The sequence below is a fragment of the Peromyscus leucopus genome, chromosome 23, assembly GCF_004664715.2.
Source record: "Peromyscus leucopus breed LL Stock chromosome 23, UCI_PerLeu_2.1, whole genome shotgun sequence".
Lineage (NCBI taxonomy): Eukaryota > Metazoa > Chordata > Mammalia > Rodentia > Cricetidae > Peromyscus > Peromyscus leucopus.
The window spans coordinates 21,698,337-21,718,851 of record NC_051082.1 but is presented as its reverse complement, the minus strand read 5'-3'; the positions used below and the strand labels follow the sequence as shown (position 1 = coordinate 21,718,851).

At 47.9% G+C, this 20,515-nt stretch overlaps 1 protein-coding gene across 3 annotated transcripts in view; it reads right to left on the bottom strand.

Annotated features, from left to right (window-relative positions):
* Caln1 (calneuron 1) overlaps nt 1–20,515 on the bottom strand; it is a 490,142-nt gene that overhangs the window by 427,645 nt on the left and 41,982 nt on the right. For 2 of the 3 annotated variants that reach the window (XM_028870138.2, XM_028870139.2), the window contains exon 2: nt 8,806–8,995. In XM_028870138.2, coding sequence (XP_028725971.1) covers nt 8,806–8,924 — 119 coding nt within the window. In that variant the 5' untranslated portion in view covers nt 8,925–8,995. Of the gene's footprint in view, nt 1–8,749; nt 8,996–20,515 lie in introns of those variants that run through there. The other variant, XM_028870141.1, reaches the window with a different exon arrangement.

Sequence of the window (20,515 nt, the reverse complement as noted above, 5' to 3'; positions counted from 1 at the left end):
TTACAGCAGAGTCAGGGAGGGTTCATGGAGCCTACTCCTAAATGAGGAGCTTTGGCAGGTGCAAGATGCCCAGGTGAGGTGGGTCCATTTTCTTCCGGGAATCGGGCCCCTGTTAGGATGTTTATGCTCTGGAATATGACTTCATATCCATGCCCATAAGGACAGCATTAAATAGCTTCTGTGGGTTATGAAAAGAGGACATGAAACTGGGGAGAGGGTGTGGCAGGGTTATCTGGGAGGAGCTGAATGGGAAGCAGAGGCTGATCAAATGATCAAAATGTGATGAATACATGTTATCAAAGAATGGATCAAAGACATTTTTTACTGCATTGGAGTTGGAGCAATGGCTCGGCTGTTAAGAGAACTGGCTCCTCTCACAGAGGACCTAGTTCAGTTCCCAGCACCCATATCAGACAGTTCACGACTGCCTGCAACTTCAGCTCCAACGTCCTCCTCCGGCCTCAGTGGGCATCTGTCCTCGTGTGGACATGCCCACAAATACACATGATTTCAAAATAAAAATAAATCTAAAAACTAAAAAGAGGACGGGGGGGGGGGGGTTGAGGGAAAGATTGATGAACCTGCGTCAGAGAATCCAGGATGTAGCAGAAGGATAATCCCTCGGCTAAGATCGGGCGTCACGCGTTCTGTGGAGTGGCGGCTCACACCTTGGCTGCACTCGTGGTCCTCTTGTTCATCAAGGATGCTGCTCTTGACCCTGAGTGCTCTCACTTTCGTGTCCTTTGAGATGAGCTCCATTAACAAGCCATTTCGAGTACTTCCTCTCTCTAGCCTCCTGCCTCTCCACTTCTGCCTCCCCTGACCGTGAAAGCCCTGTCCTTCGATGAACCGGTACAACTGTTCTGGAGAGCAATTTGGCAAGAATTAGCAAAAGAAGATGTGTGTGTGTGTGTGTGTGTGTGTGTGTGTGTGTGTGTGTGTGTGTGTGATAATGCTAGTATGTGTGCATGTTCACACCTGTGGATGCACACATATGTGGGGGTGGGCACACTCATGTGCACACGCACATAGAGGACAGACTGAAACCACAGATGTCACTCCAACAGATGTCATCCACCTTGTTTGTATTTTTTTTGGGGGGGTGGAGTTTCTCTGTGTTGTTTTGGTGCCTGTCCTGGATCTCACTCTGTAGACCAGGCTGGTCTCGAACTCACAGAGATCCACCTGCTTCTACCTCCTGAGTGTTGCGATTACAGGCATGTGCCACTATTGCCCAGCTTGTTTGTTTGTTTGCTTGCTTTAATTTTTATATTGCGATTATGTATTTTTGTGTGTGTGTGTGAATTGGTCGTGGCTCTCCTGTGGAGGTCAGACAACAGGAACTTTGCTAGTCAGTTCTCTCTATTGTGTGGGTCCCGGGGATTGAACTGGGGTCATCAGGCTTGGCAGCAAGCCCCTCTCCCCACTGAACCATCTTGCAAGCCATGTTACCTTGTTATTATTTTTATGAGTGGGACTGCCGTTGTCGTTGTCTCTCAGTGGACCCAGGCTCATTAAGGAGCCTGACCAATGACCAATGGCCCGGGGATCCATCCATTCACCTGTCTACACAGAGTAGTACTGGGATGACAAGCATGCATCACCAAAGCCAGCTTTAAGTGGGTATTGGAAATTAAACTCAGGCCCTCATGCCTGCCCGACAAGCACTTTACTGAGCTAACTCCCCAGCCCCAGGGTACACTTCCTTGACCCAAATATTTTGTCTTTAGTACATATGCACAAGTTCATAAGGATAGACTTACAAAGATGATCGCTGCCGATTGCTTATGACAGGGCAAGCCAATGAGAGAGCAAGAAAGAATGAGGGAGGGAACATCACTTAACTAAATCACTATACAATAGAGAAGAACGTCTGTCATCAGGGGCAGGGAGGTGGCTCACCATGCATACTCAAGGACCAGAATTCAGATCCCCAGAACCCACATAAATTCTGGGTGGGTGTGGCAGCCAGCCAGCAATTCTAACCTTCAAAGATGAAGAATGAGGATCCCCAGAGCAAGCTAGCTAGCAAAACTAGATATATGAATGAACCCTGAGTTTGATCAAGAGACCCTGCCTCAAAGAATAAGATGGATGAGTGATGGGGGATGATTACTGACATTGGCCTTTGGCCTGCAAAGGCATATGCACACACATGCATGCACACCCCAATACACACATGTTCCCATACATGTAAACACACACACACACACACACACACACACTCAGATATATGTCCCTAAATGAGTTATCAGACACAGTTTGTTTTGTTTTCTATGGCTGTGAGAAGACACGACAACTCTTATAAAGGAAAACATTTAATTTGCGGTGGTCGGGGGGTGGGGAGCTTGCTTACAGTGTCAGAGGTTCAGTCCATTAGCATCATGGCAAGGAGCATGGCAGCGTGCAGGCAGACGTGGTGCTGGAGAAGGAGCTGAGAGTCCTACATCTTGCAGGCAATGGGAAATGGTCTGAAAGTCACACTGAGGAAAGCTTGAGCAAGAGACCTCAAAGCTCACCCCCACAGTGACACACTTCTTCCAATAAGTCTACACCTACTTCAATAAGACCACGTCTCCTAATAGTGCCATCCTCTATGAGCTTACAGGGGTTAATTACATTCAAACTACCACATGCCTTGATCTTGGATTCAGCCTAAAACATAAATTCTATTCTGAGCATTAATCCATTTCCTTCATGAGCTTGTAAACTGGTGGGAAAACAGTCATCTCTTCTCTCCAACATCCACCTAGATGCAGACTCACTGACAATGGTCCCTGAATGAAAACGTGTGTGTAATCATTTACCAGAAAAGAGGTTAAGTTTACATTTGTCTGTTTGTTTGAGATAGGGTCTGTGACAGTTAGTTTATCAAGTTGTCAACTTGATAAAACCTGGGATCACTTGGGAGTAGAGAATTAGTGAAGGATGGTCTGATTAGGGTGGCCTGAGGGCATCCCTGTGAGGGACTTTCTCAGTTGGGTTCATTGAAATGATAAGACTCACCTCGAATATGGGCGGCAACATTCCCTATTTGTGAGCCCAGACTTGTATTTTAAAAAGTGGAAAATGCAGCTGGGTGGTGGTGGTGGTGGCGGCGGCGGCGGCGGCGGCGGCGGCGGCGGTGGCGCACGCCTTTAATCCCAGCACTCGGGAGGCAGAGGCAGGCGGATCCCTGTGAGTTCGAGGCCAGCCTAGGCTACAGAATGAGTTCTAGGAAAGGCGCAAAGCTACACAGAGAAACCCTGTCTCGAATACTAGCTGAGCAGTAAGCACTTACTCTTGACTGTGCATGTGATAGGACAAGCTGGCTGCTTCAAGCCCCTGCTGCTGGAACTGCCTCCACAATGATGGACCGTCACCTGGAATTGGGAGCTAAGCCCAGATGTTATGTTATAGTAACAGAAATGAAAGTAGAACAGGCCTTTACTCTGTAGACCAGGCTAGCCTTGAAATCTTGACACTTCTCCTACCACAGCCTCCTGGTGCTTGGATTGCAGGTACAACCTACCATGCTCAGCCGAATCTGTAAAATGTTTTGTTTTCATTTGGTTGTGCATTTGTGTGTGTGCATAAGTGCTGTATGTGTTAGTGCACATGTGTGTGCAGGTGCATATGGAAGCCAGAGTGTGTCCTTTTTTTTTTTTTTTTTTTTTTTTTTTTTTTGGAAGGAGGGGATTTCAAGCCAGGGTCTCTGGCTGTCCTGAAACTCACTATGTAAACCAGGCTGGACTCAGACTCACAGACTCACAGAAACCTGCCTGCTTCTGCCTCCTGAGTACTGGGATTAAAGCTGTGCACCACCATACATGGCACATCTACCTTATTTTTTAAGATAGGGTCTCTCACTGAACCTGGAGCTCACCAGTTTGACGAGGCTAGCCCCAGGGCTAGCCTCCTGTCTCAGATTCCCCAAAACTTGGCTTACAAACACTATTATGTCCAAGTTTTTATATGGGTTCTGAGGATCTGAACTTGGGTCTTTGTGCTTAACAAAGGGTGGGTGTGGAGTCTTACCACAATGTATTGTTTCAACTGTTCTATCTTATTCATATGTGTTCATCTCTCACTGCCCTTCATCTAAACATTGAACTTTATCATAGACACAGTGTGTTGTCACACATTCATGCCTGCTGCTGTGACGGTCGACAGCTACAGGCTACTGAGGCAAAGAGCCATGGACTAAACCCTCCAAAACTATGAGCCAAAGTTTATTAGAACAAGTGTGTTAGTCTCAGTTACACAAAAGTAACTAACAAAACCTCTAGCAAACCTACTTGCCGCCTCTCAGGACCCCTGAGGGCTCTTCCTTCTCAAATACACACACACACACACACACACACACACACACACACACACACACACACACACACACACTGAGCTCCAACCACAGTGTCTTTGCCTCCGTTTTAAGTACTAGCATCCCCTATAAGGCTTTAGAAAACTCTTATCTAGAACATCAGTGTATTGGGGGGCAGGGCTGGGAATGTAGCCCAGTCAGTAAAGTACTTGCCTAGCATACACAACACCCTGGGTTCCATAGCCAGTCCTCCATAAGCCAAGCAAGCTTAAAACCAGGCGTGGTCCGTGTAATGCACACTTGCAATCCCAGTGATTGAGAGGCAGAGGTACAAGGCTCAGAAGTTCAAGTTCATCCTTGGCTACATAGCACATAACAAATTTGAAGTTAGTATAGGATACACGAGACCCTGTCTCAAAAAATAAGTGATTGATTGATTGATTGATTGATTGATTGATTGATTGCTGAGATAGTGCAGTCAGTGAAGGGCCTGTCACCTCGCAAGCATGAGGAGAAGAGTCTGATCCCTAGCACCCACATAAAAAGTCAAGTGTGGTGGCACAGATTTGTAATCCCAGTACTGGGGTGGTGGAGACAAGCCAATTCCTGGGGTTCACTGGCCAGCCAGCCTAGCCTAACCAGCACGCTCCAGGCAAGTGAGAAACCAAAGGGATAGCTCCTGAGTAATGACACTTGACATTGTTCTCTGGCCACACACACACACACACATACACACACACACACTCGCACACTCAGAGAGAGAGAGAGAGAAAGAGACAGAGAGAGACAGAGAGAAACGACAGAGAGACAGAGATGCAACGTCCAGACCCAGTCCGTCCATTAACAATCCAAAGATGAGTCAAAGATACCCACTGCCTCGTCTTACTACAGTGTCCTGTGTTACACACTCTCCCCTGAAACCAGCTTCCTCAGAGATGCTCGATGTTGCAGCATCCTTGTTAGGTCTGATGAGTCCAGTAGCACTGAACAAACACTGCATAGCACCCAGCGTGGGGACCATGGAAGTGCCTGGGGTCCCATGGGGGAAGGGAACACACAAAGAGGAAAAATAAGAGTGGCCTTTCAAGGGGCTACTTGAACTGATGACACCAACCTAGCAACCAAAGGCAGCTTAGCAACGGGGCAAGAAGAAGTTGAGTTCCTTTAGCCTCTTGCCGGGGAGGACCATAAGGCCACGGGGCAGTTTGTGGGACCTGTTTGCGGAGAGACTGTCAAAGCTATTCAGAACAGGGGTGGGAGGGAGAAAAAGAGAGAGAAAAAAGTGCCCTTTGAATTCCCATTGCTTTGAGAGTCAGCAATTTAATGACTCATACATTCTACATCCCTGCTTTGTCTACACATTTTCATTTCAAAATACGAAAAACACTTTGTTTGGAAGATTGGTTATTTTTAGCTTCTATATCAATAGTGTACATCCACTTCTCCCCAGAGAGAACAGCTTCCTCCAGATTGGCCCACAGCACCACCCTAGAAGTGGAGTTGTTTACTTTGCAGTATTTTGACAAAACTATGTGGGCATCTCTCTATCCCATTTTTCAGGGGCGGGGGTGGCCAACGGCACGACTGACCACCCAGGAGTCACTCAGGACCAGTTCTCTGATAGTCAGCTTTGTCAACTTCACACAGCCTAGCGTTGCCTGGGAAGAGAGTCTCAGTGAGGGGCTTGCTAGTTGGTCTGTGGAATTGCTGTGGGAAGATCCAACCTACCGTGGGCAGCTCCATTCCCTAGGCAGAGGTCCTGAATGGTGTGAGTATGGAGAAATCATGTTTGCATTCATTCTTCTCTGCTCTTGATTGTGGATATACTGTGACTCTTTGAAGATGGTTGATGTTGTCACCAAAGATGAACTATAAACCTAGGACTATGAGCTGAAATAAGACCTTTTCCTCTAAGTAGTTTTTGGTCAGGGTGTTTTATCATGGCAACATGAGTGGAAGTAAATTGGCATCCAAGGATTCCCCTAGATCCCCTGGCATGGACAGAAATGGAAGAACATTCTTCAGCCTCCAAATCAAGCAGCCCTCTCAAGCACCCTTACAAATCAGGACAGCAAGCTCTCCACGGGCTCACCCTTGCAAATGGTTGCAGCTTCAAGCTCAACAGAACAACTTAGTATTGGCCTTAGAGGTAGACAGCTGCAAATCCAGTCCTTTAGAGAATGAGGCAGGAGGATCATGGGTTTTGTATCAGCCTGGGATCCAAAGGAAAACTTTTTAAAAGGAGAGAGGGTGGGGAGGAAAGAACTTGCCATATTGAAGGTGTGAAAACCCACATTGTCTACAGGTGGCACCATCCCAAAGATTGAGGTCCCAGACTGAATAAAAAGAGTTTGAAATGACAACTACCATTTATCTCACGCTCTTCCTAAGTGTGGGTGCCGTGTGAGCAGACACCCCCAAAGTCCCGCCAATATGCCTTCCCCACCATGGTGGGCCATAGCACCGCAAATCACAAGTTGAAATAATCATTTCTCCCTGAAGTTGCCCTTTGTTGGGCTTTTGTCGCGGGCGTGGCAAAAGTCACTAAACACCTGGCCACGCTTCTCAAGCAGTCATTCTGAGCCCATTCTTAGACACAAGCTGCCCTCTGGTTCAGAGTCCTCAGGAGGGCTCACCCTGCATGTCAAGATGCTCTTGACCAGGAGTTAGTCAGCTCCTGCCCTTGAGTGGTCTTGGAGAAGGTTCTGGAATCTAGATGGAGTCTTGCAATGCCCTGTGCCTGAGTCCTCTATGCTTCCATTTCCACAATTCTGGGGAAACATGATGGAGAAATCAAGGAGTGCATCACCAAAAATATTTCCACTCCCACCCCCATAAGCCTAAGTTCAATCCCTCCACCAAGAACACTTTCCACCTCTAATAGGAGTTGGGATGGGGAGGGCAAGAGACTGTGTGACCAACAGCCTTAGAGAGAGAATCTCAGAACTGACCAATTTCAAGAACTTACTATCATCTAACCTTTGACGCCGCTATCACACAGATCTAAAATTCCCTTCTACACAAAACCAGCCAGGCATGCGAGGATTCCAGGGCAAAGAAAAAGAATAAGATCAAAACCCAGGGAGTCTCATGGTAACTTGGTAACTTGGTAACATATCGAGCCCACATCCTGAACCGACCTCTTCTATACACAGGGGGAGGCAAGAAAGAACAGAAAGGAGGAGACAGAGGAGGGAGTGGAGGAGGAGGAGCAAGAGGAGGTAAAGGAAGAAGCAGAGGACGGGGTGGAAAAAAGGAGGTGGAGAAAGAGAGACAGGAGGAGGAAGTGGTGGAATGGCAGAGAAGGAGGTGGAGGAGAAAAGAGAAGGAAAGAGAAAAAGGAGAGGGAAGGGAAGACATTTTGGAGGAGAGGAGGGGGAGGGGAGAAGGAAAGAAGAGGAGGGGCGAAGGGGAAGGGAAAGGAGAAGAGGGAGGAGAGGATGGGGGAGGAGAGAGGAGGAGAGGAGGCGGAGGAGGAGAGGAGGAGACCATAGTTGTACTCAGAGAGACTTGGATAGGAATTCTGGGTTCTCCTTCGACTCTCTGACCTCAGGCCAGTTACTCAGTATTTGTTAATACTTTTCTCTTGTAAAAAATGCTCTCACACAGCTAGGCCTGGTGATGCAGACCTCATAGTCCAGCTACTTGGGAGACTGAAGCAGGAGGATTTCAAGTTCGAGGACTATTTGGGGTACTGCGTGGGTTTAAGGCAAGGCTGATTAAGGCAACTTAATGAAACCATGTCTCAAAGTAAGAAAAAAGAGACGGCATATAGTATGGTGAGAGAGCACCTGCCTAGAATCCCCCAGTGAGGGGCTGGGGTATGACTCAGTGGTAGAGCACCTGACTAGAATCCCCCAGTGAGGGGCTGGGGTGTGGCTCAGTGGTAGAGCCCCTGCCTAGAATCCCCCAGTGAGGGGCTGGGGTGTGGCTCAGTGGTAGAGCCCCTGCCTAGAATCCCCTAGTGAGGGGCTGGGGTGTGGCTCAGTGGTAGAGCACTTTCCCCAAATCCCCTGATAAGGACCTGTACAGTGCTAGTCTAATACATACAAGATCCTGGGTTCACACACACACCACATGCACGGGATTTAAAAGATCCTCGTGGGAATATTTTGAGAATTAATTAAAATGACCTATGTAAAGGTTCCGTTTTCATGCTGTCACTTGCTCTGCATTCTGCGAGTTACATCTGTTTCGAAACTCACAGCCTCTCAAACCCGGTACTGATAGTGACTTTGCAACCATACCCCCTTGCCTTGAGCGTGAATCTCAAATGGAGTCCATGGAAACCCACCTCCTCCAGAATCCATATAAATATAATCCATATGATCTCTGTCTCCTGCTGAGAGCTCATCCTTGGGGAAGCGCCCCCCACCCCCATGGACTTTTCATAGGCTCTCCTCTCTCCCCTGGGCATCACAACTCCCAGACCCCACCCCACTCCCCTACCTGGGAGTTGCAAAGCAATCTAGGTCCAGGGATTTGGGGTTGGGGGGAAGACTTGCCAGGTGGGGAAGTCAGGGGCTTGGCTTCTCCGTGGCTCCTCTCCCCCTTCGGGGGTTTCTTGGTCCCCCTTTGTCTCATTCTCAGGCTTCCCATCTCCAGGTTGCTCGGGCAGCCGCATCAGGGGTCCAGAGTGATGTGGTCAGAGATTTGGGGGCACATCAAAGGAACATCAGCGAAGACATTGAGACCCTGCAAGGAGTTGACAGAAACTTACTGCCGGAAACAATGCTGAGCAATTATTTACTCAAAGTCAGTTGCCTAAATAATTCACACCTGCCCTTCCATGTTTACACAGGACAATGGTAGATACAACCGTGGCACAAGAAATATAATTATAGTCCTGACAGATGTTTAGTTATTAATAAGGGCTCAATGTCACCAGAGAGTATTACATAACAAACGGATCTGCGCCTCTGGAAGCAACTCTAATCTTTCTAGGTACTTTTCCATTCACACCCTTGGGCATTGCTGAAACAATATAAAATGTACAACAGCAGACACCAACTGGAGGGCTACTTGCAAAAGAGCCCAGCACTTCACACAGAGAATTTGTGCTAAGGGTGGATCTCAGTGGCAGACGCTTGCCAGCATCTGTGGAACCCTGGGTTCCATTCCTACCACCCCTGCCTTCCTCAGCCAAGGAGAAAATGTTGCCAGGCTAGGTGGAGCACGTCCGAAATCCCACCTACCCGGGAGGTTGTAAGCTGTTAAGTTCAAGGCCAGCTTGAGCTACAGAGTGAGACCCTGTTTCAAAGAAATACATTAAAAAAAAAAAAAAAAGGTAGCAGTAAGATGACCCAGCAGATAAAGGTGCTGACTCTGCACCTTGAGTTCAAGCCTTAGAATCCACATAACAATGGAGAGAAAGAACAGACTCCATGAAGTTGTCCTTTGACCTTTGCATGTACTCCATGGCATGCATGTACCCACACACACAAATCATGCATGCATACATGTACATCATGCACATATATAATAATAAATAATAATTTTTAGATAAAAAGAGAGCTGGAGGTATAACTAAGTGGTTGGGCTGGAATGTCCCAAAGAATGGGACCATAGGGAGCTCTTTCAGAGAAGAAACTTCGCAAGTTCAGATTACTAAACAAGATGTGTGTGGTCTTACACACACACACACACACACACACACACACACACACACACACACACCAGCATTGGTCTTTAGACATTGTGTTTGTCATGTGTTTCACCTTTGATAAACGCTTGGGGAAACCCACTTAAATGGGAATAGTTTATTTTGGCTCACGGCTTCAGTGGTATCAGTCTGTGATGCTTGGATGCTTGGTTTGTTGCTTCCAGTCCCTGTTGTAAAGTAGAACGTCGTGGCAGGTGGTGATGGAGCAAAGCCGCTCACCCCATGGTGGCCAGGAAGAGAGAGAAGCTGGAAGTGGCCGGGGATATGGTATGTCCTTCAAAAGCCAACCCCTAGTGATGCACTTCTTCAGCTAACCGCCACCCCCTTAAAGGCTCACTCCTTCCCAATAATGCCATCAGATTATGACTCTACCATTGGGTTAATACATTTATAAAAATCAAAGTCTTCAGAAATTGATCATCTCCAAAAAAAAAATCTCACCTCTGAACACTACTGCACGAGGAACCAAGCCTTCAACATGTGAGCTTTTGGAGAGAAACGTCACAGCCCAGCCATAACACAGTGCTATATAACCATTTCCTCTGGGCTGGAACAGTCCATCCTGGAGGGAAACTCCTTAAGACCCAGGAAGTTAAACAACCCAAACATCTCAGGAAGCCTCTGAAACTTAGCAGATTCACAGAGCTGTTTGATCCTAGTTATCTTTAACTTTCAACCTCACACAGCCTAGGGTCACCCCAGAAGGAAATTTCAGTTGAGAGATTTCCCAGGCAAGGTTGGCCTGTGGGCATGTTTGTAGAAGGTCATATTGATAATCAATTGAAGAAGGACCAAGCCCACTGTGGGCAGCACCATTGTCTGGGCTGGTGGTCCTGGGCTATGAAAGTTAACTAAGCTGGGGCAACCAGCAAACGGCATTCCTCCCTAGTTTCTGCTTCTGGTTCCTGTTTAAGTTATTGCCCCGGTTTCATTCGATAATGAACTATGATCTGGATTACAAGCCAAATTAACCCTTTGCTCCCTGAAGTTTTGGTCAGAGTGTTCCATCACAAAAACAGAAAGGAAACGCCTCCCTCTCCCTCCTCAGATTACTTAAGCAGTTAGAACTGCTGAGAAGAGGAGACCGTCTAACCTGTTGAGCTGCCTACAAATCGTGCAGTGAGCTTCCACGAGTTGCCGCCCATGCTGGGTGGCCTTTCACTAACGCAACTGTCCCTGAGTCACCCATACTCCTGTAAGCAATATGTTCACTGGTTCACCATGTTGGCCTTTGGTAGTTTGGTGACTTTGGTCTGTTGTCAGTCCCCTATCTGGAGTGAATAGACCTTGGTACGTGTCTTCCTAGGAATGATGTCCCACCATGGGCACACACACGACAACACCAAGTCTCAGACACACAGTCACAATACACACCAGCATGGATCTTCAAACACACACACACAAAAGCGATGGATTTCAGATGCCCACATGTGTCTGTACACGTTCAACACCCTCCATCTCTGGACACACGCTCAGCGAACGATGCTTTTGGTTCACACTCACACACTCGTACAACAGCACTAGTCCTTGGCGATGAACCCCTAGTTACATCCATGTCCCCTCAGACCTGAATTCAACCTCCTCCTCTGACTTTCACACACCAGGTACTCTTATACCCCCACGCGGCACCCCCACAGCTGACGCCACGGCACACGCCGTCCCCACCTGCACAGTGCCACACCACTCTCTCACATGCCCCCGTGACTCACTGATTCACATGCGCTGACACCCACTCCCCACGCAAGAGGCATGCATCTAGACTCTCTCGGTCGCCTCTCGTCATCTCGTGAAGTTCAACAGGAAAAACAAATTCTCCATGTGCTGACAGTAGACATTTTTGAAAAGTGACATTTTATTTTCAAATATGGTTTTAGTTGCCAAGGGAGAGCTAGCAGCACCCTGAGAGCTGTGAGTGGTGGGAAAGACAGAGTTCCAAAGATTTCCAGTTGGCTCCCTCAGGCGAAATCCTTCCCTGTCAGGCTCCCTGCGGCAGGGTGGCCACCGGGAAAGTGCTGTTAATAGCAGTGGAGCTGCGGACCTGGACATAGAACAGTTTGGAGCTCTTTGCCAGGCTGTCCAAGCTCATGGGCATAGGGCTTGTGATCTCAATCCACTTAATGACTTGGAGCTTGCCCATGTTCCTCAGGAACACGGCCTCCGAAGAGACAGTTCCCCATATAGAACAATTGCTCCTGCAGCTCAGGGGGCCTTAGGCGTCCAAGAAGCTCCAAGCCAGGAGGCCCAAGACAGAGCAAAATCCTCCAGCCAGAAGCCATGCCTTCCCTCTCTCTGCCTGCTCCAAGAACAGCTCTGGGGAAATGGCTCAGTCAGTAAGTACAGCGTTTGCCCTACAAGCGCGAAGACCCAGGTTCAATCCCCAGGACCCAAATTTAAAAAGCTGGACATGGGCTGGAGAGATGGCTTAGCAGTTAAGAACACAGGCTGCTCATCCAGAGGACCTGAGCTCAATTCCCAGCATCCACATGGTAGATAGCAACCTCCTGTAACTCCAGATCAAGGGGATCACCACCCTCTTCTGACCTCCGTAGGCATGCACCGTGTGCATACAGTGTACCAACAAACAAGCACGTATGTACAACTAAAAAAAAACTTAATATGGTCATGGTGATGTACATTGGTAACCCCAGGACTAGGGTAATAGAAATGAGAGGATCCCAGGAGTTCACTGGCCTGTTCGGTGAGGTTCAGGTTGAGTGAGAAAGCCCGTTTCAAAGAACAAGGGCAGGCCAGCAAGATGGTTCAGAGAGTAGAGATGTGTGTGTATGGGCCTGACAACCTGAGTTCAAACCCTGAGTCTCGAGAGGTGGAAGAGAGGACAATTCCCAAGGGTTGTCTTTTGACCTCCCATGGTTGGCATGCATGCTTGAACTCTCTCTGTCTCTTTGTCTCTGTCTCTGTCTCTGTCTCTCTCTCTCTCATACACACACACACATGCATGTGCACAAGATGTACGCACACACAGAGAATAAATAATCAATTAAAAAGCACACACAAGGCAGGTCAAGCATGTTGGCGCACGCCTTTAATCCCACCACTCCGGAGGCAGAGGCAGGTAGATCTCTGTGAGTTCAAGGCCAGCCTGTTCTACAGAGCGAGCTCCAGGACAGTCAGAGCTACATAACAGAGAGACCCTGTCTCAAAAAAAAAAAAAAAACAACAAAACAAAACAAACAAACAAAAATACACAGGGTGGACAGAACCTGAGGAACGCCACCCAGGGTTTTTCTCTGACCGCCATATGTGCATGCCTATATGTGCTCCCGCTGTGTGTTTCTTCCTTTCTTGTTGCTTCCATAAAACACCCTGACAAAATAACTTAGAGGAGAAAGGGTTTATTTTGGTTCAGGATTCCAGAGGGACACAGTCCATCATGGTGGGGAAGGCAAGGTGACAGGAGCAATCATGGTACTTTGAATGTCATTGGCCCCCCATAAGCTCATAGGGAGTGACACTATTAGGAGGTGTGGTTTTGTTGGAGTAGGTGTGGCCTTGTTGGAGGAAGTGTGTCACTGTGGAGGTGGGCTTTGAGGTCTCATATATGCTCAAGCCACACTCAGTGAGTCAGACCACTTCCTATTGCCTGTTGGTCAAGATGTGGGACTCTCGGCTACTTCTCCAGCACCATGTCTGCCTGCACGCCACTGTATTGTACCATGATGATAATGGACTGAACCTCTGAAAATGTTAGCCACCGCAACTAAATGTTTTCCCTTATAAGCATTGGCGTGGTCATGGCGTCTCTTTACAGCAATAGAAACCCTAGCTAAGACAGGCAGAAAGCTGATTGGCTGCATTGAAACCATACTCAGGAAGCAGAGAGAGAAAAGGAAATGGAGTCAGGTTATCAAATCCCCAATTCTGCCCCCAGTGAGGTAACTTCCTTCAGAAGGCTCTGCCTCCCACGGGTTCTGTTAGCTCCCCAGATAGTGGCGCCAGCTAGGGACCAAGTGTTCAAACATATGGGCCTGTGTAGTACATTCCTCATTCAAACCACAACAGAGGGAAATGGAAACAGAGACAGACAGAGGAATACAGAGAAAGAGGGACAGAAAGAATGATAAAGGCCAAGACACCCCTCACAGTCCAGGACTGACCACCCATGAGGACCAAGTGAAACACCCAGCATGGGCCTCCGGAAAGACCAGAAGATAGACCTCAGCCCCCTGCCCCCATCTAACTAGCTGCTTCTCCTGAGCCCCGAGGGGCCTCATGTGCTGTGGGGGACCTACAGTTGATTCCTAATGAAAATGGTTTGGTCCCCCCAAATTACCAGTGACCACATTTCCTGATGAGATTTCTGAGGATAATTCACTCCAGGATTTATCCTGGAAGTCCATCTGTCAACTTCCCATATCATCTCCTGGAAGAGGAGCAGATGTTTGTGCCCAAATCCTCAAGTTTGAGTTCTGTGGTAATGGCGGACTGCCCATTATCATTCTTTTTAGTTCCTTGCTCCAAGAACTTATCCACCCACTTCCTGGAGCACCTAAAACATCCCCGGATACATTGGCCAGCCTTGCAAGATGAGTGGGTGTTGTTCGAAACCACACACCCCCAAATGACATTTATATTGGGTCTGCCCCTCGGGAACTTCATCAGCCCTATCACTTGTGGGTATGTGTATGTGTGTGTGACTGCATGTGTGTATGCACATGTGTGCACATGTTTCTGGAGGCTGGTGGTGAATATTGGGTGTCTTTCTCAATCACTCTTTGGCCTTAATTTTTCTTTTAAATTATAAAAATTATATGCGTACACACACACACACACACGCATACACACACGCATACACACACACATGCGTGTGTGTGCATGTGTGTGTGTGTGTGTGTGTACATAAACATGTGTCCTAGGGATTCAGCTCAGGTCATTAGACTTGCCAGCAGTCACCTTTATCCACCGAGCCATCTTGCTGGCCTTCCGTTATATTTTGAGGCAGGTATTTTACTAAAACTAGAACTCACCACTTAAGTGAGAGGTTGGCTGGCCAACAAGTCCCAGGGACTAACCTGTCTCCACCTCCCCAGCACTCACCAGGATTACAGACTCACACCACAGCACCCAGATGTTGACATGGGTCCTGGGCATCTGAACTCCAGATGTTTACATGGGTTCTGAACTCTAGCCTGCACCTCAAGAATAAGCTCCTTCTGCCAGTCTTTACATGCATGCTTTGTTGACACCCATGGGAGGCCTATCTCTTTCTGAAAAGAGACAGAGAAGTGAATGGGGGCGGGGTAAGATCGGAGTTGGGGGAGGGAACAGGAGGAGAGAAGGAAGGGGAAACTGTGGTTGGTATATAAAATAAATGGAAAAAAATTAATAAATAAAAAACCAGGGTATGTTGACCCAGTGCCTCCAAGGACAGTGAGATAATATAAAGACACCACAAGTCAAAGTATGGGGTAACGGGAAACTGTCTCAAACAGGAAGCCACAACTCATAGTTGTCTACTGAGCATGGCTGGGAAGGAAGCTAGCCCGGCCGGCAATGTGATATCCAAAGAGAAACTGAAAACCCAGACTCCCAGACTTGTCAAAACAACAGACAGCTGGCTTCATTAAATCCTGCCAATAAAGACCTTAACGCTTTAAGAGTCTCCAGGAGAAAACAAGAGCAAATCCAGGCATAGTGGCACATACCTGGGATCGCAGCTCTCAAGAGGTGGAGGCAGGAGGATTAGGAATTCTAGGTCATCCTCAGCTATAATGAGTTTGAAAATAGCCTGGATTACATGAAACTCTGTCTCAAATAACTGATAGATAGATGAATAGATGATAGATAGATAGACAGATAGATAGATAGATAGATAGATAGATAGATGATAGATACAGACAGACAGACAGACAGATGATATGTCTTAGTTAGGATTTTTATTACTGTGAAGAGACACTATGACCACAGCAACTCTTCTTTTTTTTGTGGTCTGATTGTTCTTTATTTTATATCTAGAATCCACTTATAAGTGAGTACATACCATGACTGTCTTTCTGGGTTTGGGTTACCTCACTCAGGATGATTTTTTCTAGTTCCATCCATTTGCCTGCAAATTTCATGCTTTCATTGTTTTTCTCTGCTGAGTAGTACTCCACTGTGTATATGTACCACATTTTTTTCATCCATTCTTCTGTTGATGGGCATCTAGGTTGTTTCCAGGTTCTGGCTATTACAAATAGTGCTGCTATGAACATAGCTGAGCATGTATCTTTATGGTATGAATCAGCATTCCTTGGGTATATGCCCAAGAGTGGGATGGCTGGATCTTGAGGTATTTCGATTCCTAATTTTCTGAGAAACCGCCATACTGATTTCCACAGTGGTTGTACAAGCTTACATTCCCACCAACAGTGGAGGAGTGTTCCCTTCACAGCAACTCTTATAAAGAAAAACATTTAACGGGGTGGCCTACTGTTCAGAGGTTTCATCTATTATTCTCATGGTGGGAGATGGCAGTGTACAGGAAGACATGATGCTGGAGCTTAGAGTCTTACAGCTTGATCAGCAGGCAACAGGAAGTCAACTGAGACACTGAGGGTGACTTGAACATAGATGAGACCTCAAAGCCCGCCCCCACAGTGACACACTTCCTCCAACAAGGCCACACCCACTCCAACAAAGCCACACCTCCTAATAGTGTCACTCCCTTTTGGGGGCCATTTTATTTCAAACCATCACATGATAGATGATTGATAGATAGATAGATAGATAGATAGATAGATAGATAGGCAGACAGACAGATGGACAGATAATTAGTTGACAGATGACAGGTGATTATGGATAGATGTGGATGAATGAATGATAGATGATCAACAGATAAATAGATATTAGATGATTGCCAGATAGACAGACAGACAGACAGATGCTAATTAGATTGTTTAAATAAATGAATACATTACTAACTAAATATAAGTTCCATTTCTGTCTACCTAGCAGGGTTGCTTCTACTGAAATGGACCATTGCCGATGACCTCAGCTCCTCCTCCCAAACTGGTGACATGTCCAGTCAGCCCCTGTACTACCAGTACACAGCCAGCTCCTGTGTTAGGGTTACCCAGCAACAGAATGTCACAGAGAACTGAGGCCAATGCCTGGACCCAGGGCACGTCAGCAGGAATAAGGTGCCCTTAGCCAAAACATACTTTGGGTACCAACCAGTTTAGCTGTCAGAAGGAGGGCTAGCTTCCTGGAGTTTCCCAGGACCCAAAGTCTTCTTCCCCACCCACCCCACCTCACTCCACCCCAGGAAACTAGGGGACAATTTGAGTATAGCTGGAGGAGTCTCAGCTGGGGCCTAACTAAACAGGGATAGTAAACATTTTTGTCATCCCCCCCCCCATTTCCATCCCTTCTCCTCTCCCCTGTCACTATCCCCTCTCTCCTTCCCTGACAGTGGCTCACTCATCCTGCCCTGGAACACTCTATGTAGCTCAGGCTGGTGCTCAGTCTTCCTGCTTCAGCATCCCCAGAGCTGGGATCACAGGCCGGCGTCACCATTAGCCCACCTCCCCACATCCCAAACAACAGGAAAAGGAAGCTGGGGAGAGCACCCCGCGCTTGTGTGAGCCGGCCTGAGTCGGGGCATCAAGAACAAATGAGACTCTAAAACAGAAGTGACCAGGAAATCCATTTTAAGCCCTGCAGCCGCCATCCCAACACTCACACAGCGGCTCCCTTGGTTACCAGCCAGGCTCTTTCACCCTCTCTGGCGCCTGAGCGACTACTTAATCAGGCATTGTGCGTTTGAATGTATTCATTATATTCTAATATGATTATGTCCAATCCAGTAGACTGAAACAGATTCATCCAGATGTGTAATTAGTCTCTAAATGCCGATTATTCTTGGTGTCAACTTGGCAGGGACTTTGAGAACGGAGAAGCCACTCACGCTCCTTGTTTATTAGCCATGCTTGGGGTGGGGCTCATCCATGCATCAGGGGTCAGGGTCATCTATGGGTCAAACCCTGGAACCCACAGGCACATTCATAGTGACCCCCAGGTCTCCTGTTACTGCTTCCCTGCTCCCGGTCTTTGAGAAGGGGCTTTGGGAGGTGGGGGTGACTGGTGCCCTCTGGGGCTCTGGAGAATGGTGTAGCCTCTACACTCACATGGTACTCCCAGGGTTGTTAGCCATACAGTCACCCTGAGCGAGCCTCTTCCCCGTCCTGGCTCTCCGCTTGCGCAACAATCGCCCTCAAGTCTACAAGATCCTTCTGTGGGGACTACATCTTCAAGTCAGCCCTCCTGGATGGGACTCGCAGTAGTTCAAGCTTTTAGGTCCCCAAGTTGTCACTATGAAGGTTTTTTTTCCCCCAATTTTTAAATGATATTTATTTATCTGTGTGCCTGGGGTGGGTAGGGCACATGCCCCCACGTGCATGTGGCCATCAGAGGAAAATTGGTGACAACTGGTTCTTTCCTTCCGCCATGTGGTCCTGGGGACCGGACTCAGCTCGCCAGCCTGGGTAGCAAGCACCTTTACCCACTGAGCCATCCTGTCAGTCTGCCCAGGGAGCATCATGCAAGAGGGAGCGAAAAGATTCTAAGAGCTAGAAGTCCTGGAGGATCCGGTGGAAACAATGTTCTCTGAATATCCCAGGACCGCCCCACACAGGAGTTCACAGAAGCTGCAGTCGCCTGCACAAGACCTTCGGTAGATCAAGCCAGCGAGAGACCCTGTCTACAAAATAAGGCGGGACAGTGGTGGGACGGTTCACCAGGTCAAGGCACTTGCCTCCAAGCCTCACAACCTGAGTTTGATTCCCGGGACCCCCATGATGGAAGGAGAGACCCAGCTCCTTACAAGTTGTCCCCTGAACTCCACGTTCACACTGTAGCACACGCGTGCCCCTTGATGCACAAGAAAATAAATAAAATGTAATAAAGGAAACAATTATTTAAGGTAAATGGATTGAAGAAAATCCCCGATGTCAGTTTCTGGCCTGCACGCACTCACGTAAATACATGCCTGCACACCTTCACAAACATGTACACAAGCATGTAGAATACACGCACATGCAGAGAGGGCCCTGCAGGACTCCGGTGACTTTAGGGAATTGCTTGTTACCCCAGTGAGCAGTCTCCAAGCAGCTACTTAAATCAAGTTCACCTTGGCCTTTGGCTCTATGATAGTGCTCAGTGGTGCTCTGCACTGCCCCCTGGTGTTCATGGCTCACACTGCAGCACACTGTGCAGGCTCATCACTACCTGGGGTCTGTCCTGCCTCCTAGGGAACCACTCAGCTTTCTGCTTTCATCTTGCTGTCTGCAGAGCCTTCCTTTTACTAAAGCATAAGACAGAACAGAAGCAGTACCTTAGTAAAACCCTCTCATGATTTGTCATTCCCTGCCTGCCACCCCAGCAGCTTCTGACACCATCCACTGTTCACATTGTGTGGCCCCGGAATAGCTTCAACCAGCTCGTGAATACCTCAGCGTCCATGGATTGTATGCATCTACTGAGGTATTTGTGTCCAAGCCATGCACATCACCTGTCTTTCAGATCACATACAGCCAAAATCAGACTCTCCCATCTCCCAGGTCTCAGCTAAGCACACACCCAGCCTCTCTCAACTCCCAGGACTCGGTCTGGTGCACACTTTGTTACCTCCCAGGCCTCCACTCAGTACACACTTAGGTTCTCCCATCTCCCAGGCCTCAGCTCAAGGCACACAGGCCCTCTGTGGTCTGCCAGACCTCAGTTAAGGGCATAGGCAGCCTCTCTAGCCTTCCAGCACATCTATCTCCTGTCTCTCAGGCTTCAGTTCTGCACATACCTGGCCTCTCTCACCTCTCAGTCTTCAATGCCACCTCCTTTTAGAGGCAAGGTCCAGTCCCTGAGTTCCAGGGTAACTTTCTGCACACAACTTCCACATACGCTGCCCTCCCGTCAAAGCATTTATCACCATCTAAAATGACCATATCCATTCATCTCATTACCACTTGCTAAGCCTTAAAATATCATAGTAGCTCCTATTTGACCAACTCTCCTGCAAAGGGCAGCCATAAATTCTGCACAGTATATAAAAGACAGTGTTCCCAAAGCCAAGGAGGTGTGGCCAGAAGGGGGAGGAAATGGAGGGAGGTGATGTGTGCAAAAGAGGGTGGTAACTGTTCAGGGGCTTCCTGGTCTATGGCTTTTGCCTGAGGGCAGTGAGAATTCTGGCTTTGGACAATCGGAATTCAGAGTTGGGGCTGCAGGTGCCTCAGTAGTCAAAAGCACTCGCTGCTTTTTGCAAAGGACCCGTTTGGTTCACAGAAAAAAAAAAAATGCAGGGTTTACAGCCACCTATAACTCCAGATCCAAGGGGCCCCAAATCCTTTTCTGGCCTCCTTAGGCCTGTGTGTGCATGCACATGCATGCACACAGACGACACAGACACAGGCACACACACAGACACACACACACACACACACACACACACACACACACTAAAATAAAATAAATCTACTTTTAAAAGAATTCACAGTTGAAAACAACACCAGAAACTAGAAAGTGAGGAGACATGCTAGGAACTGTTACCATCTTGGCAGGAA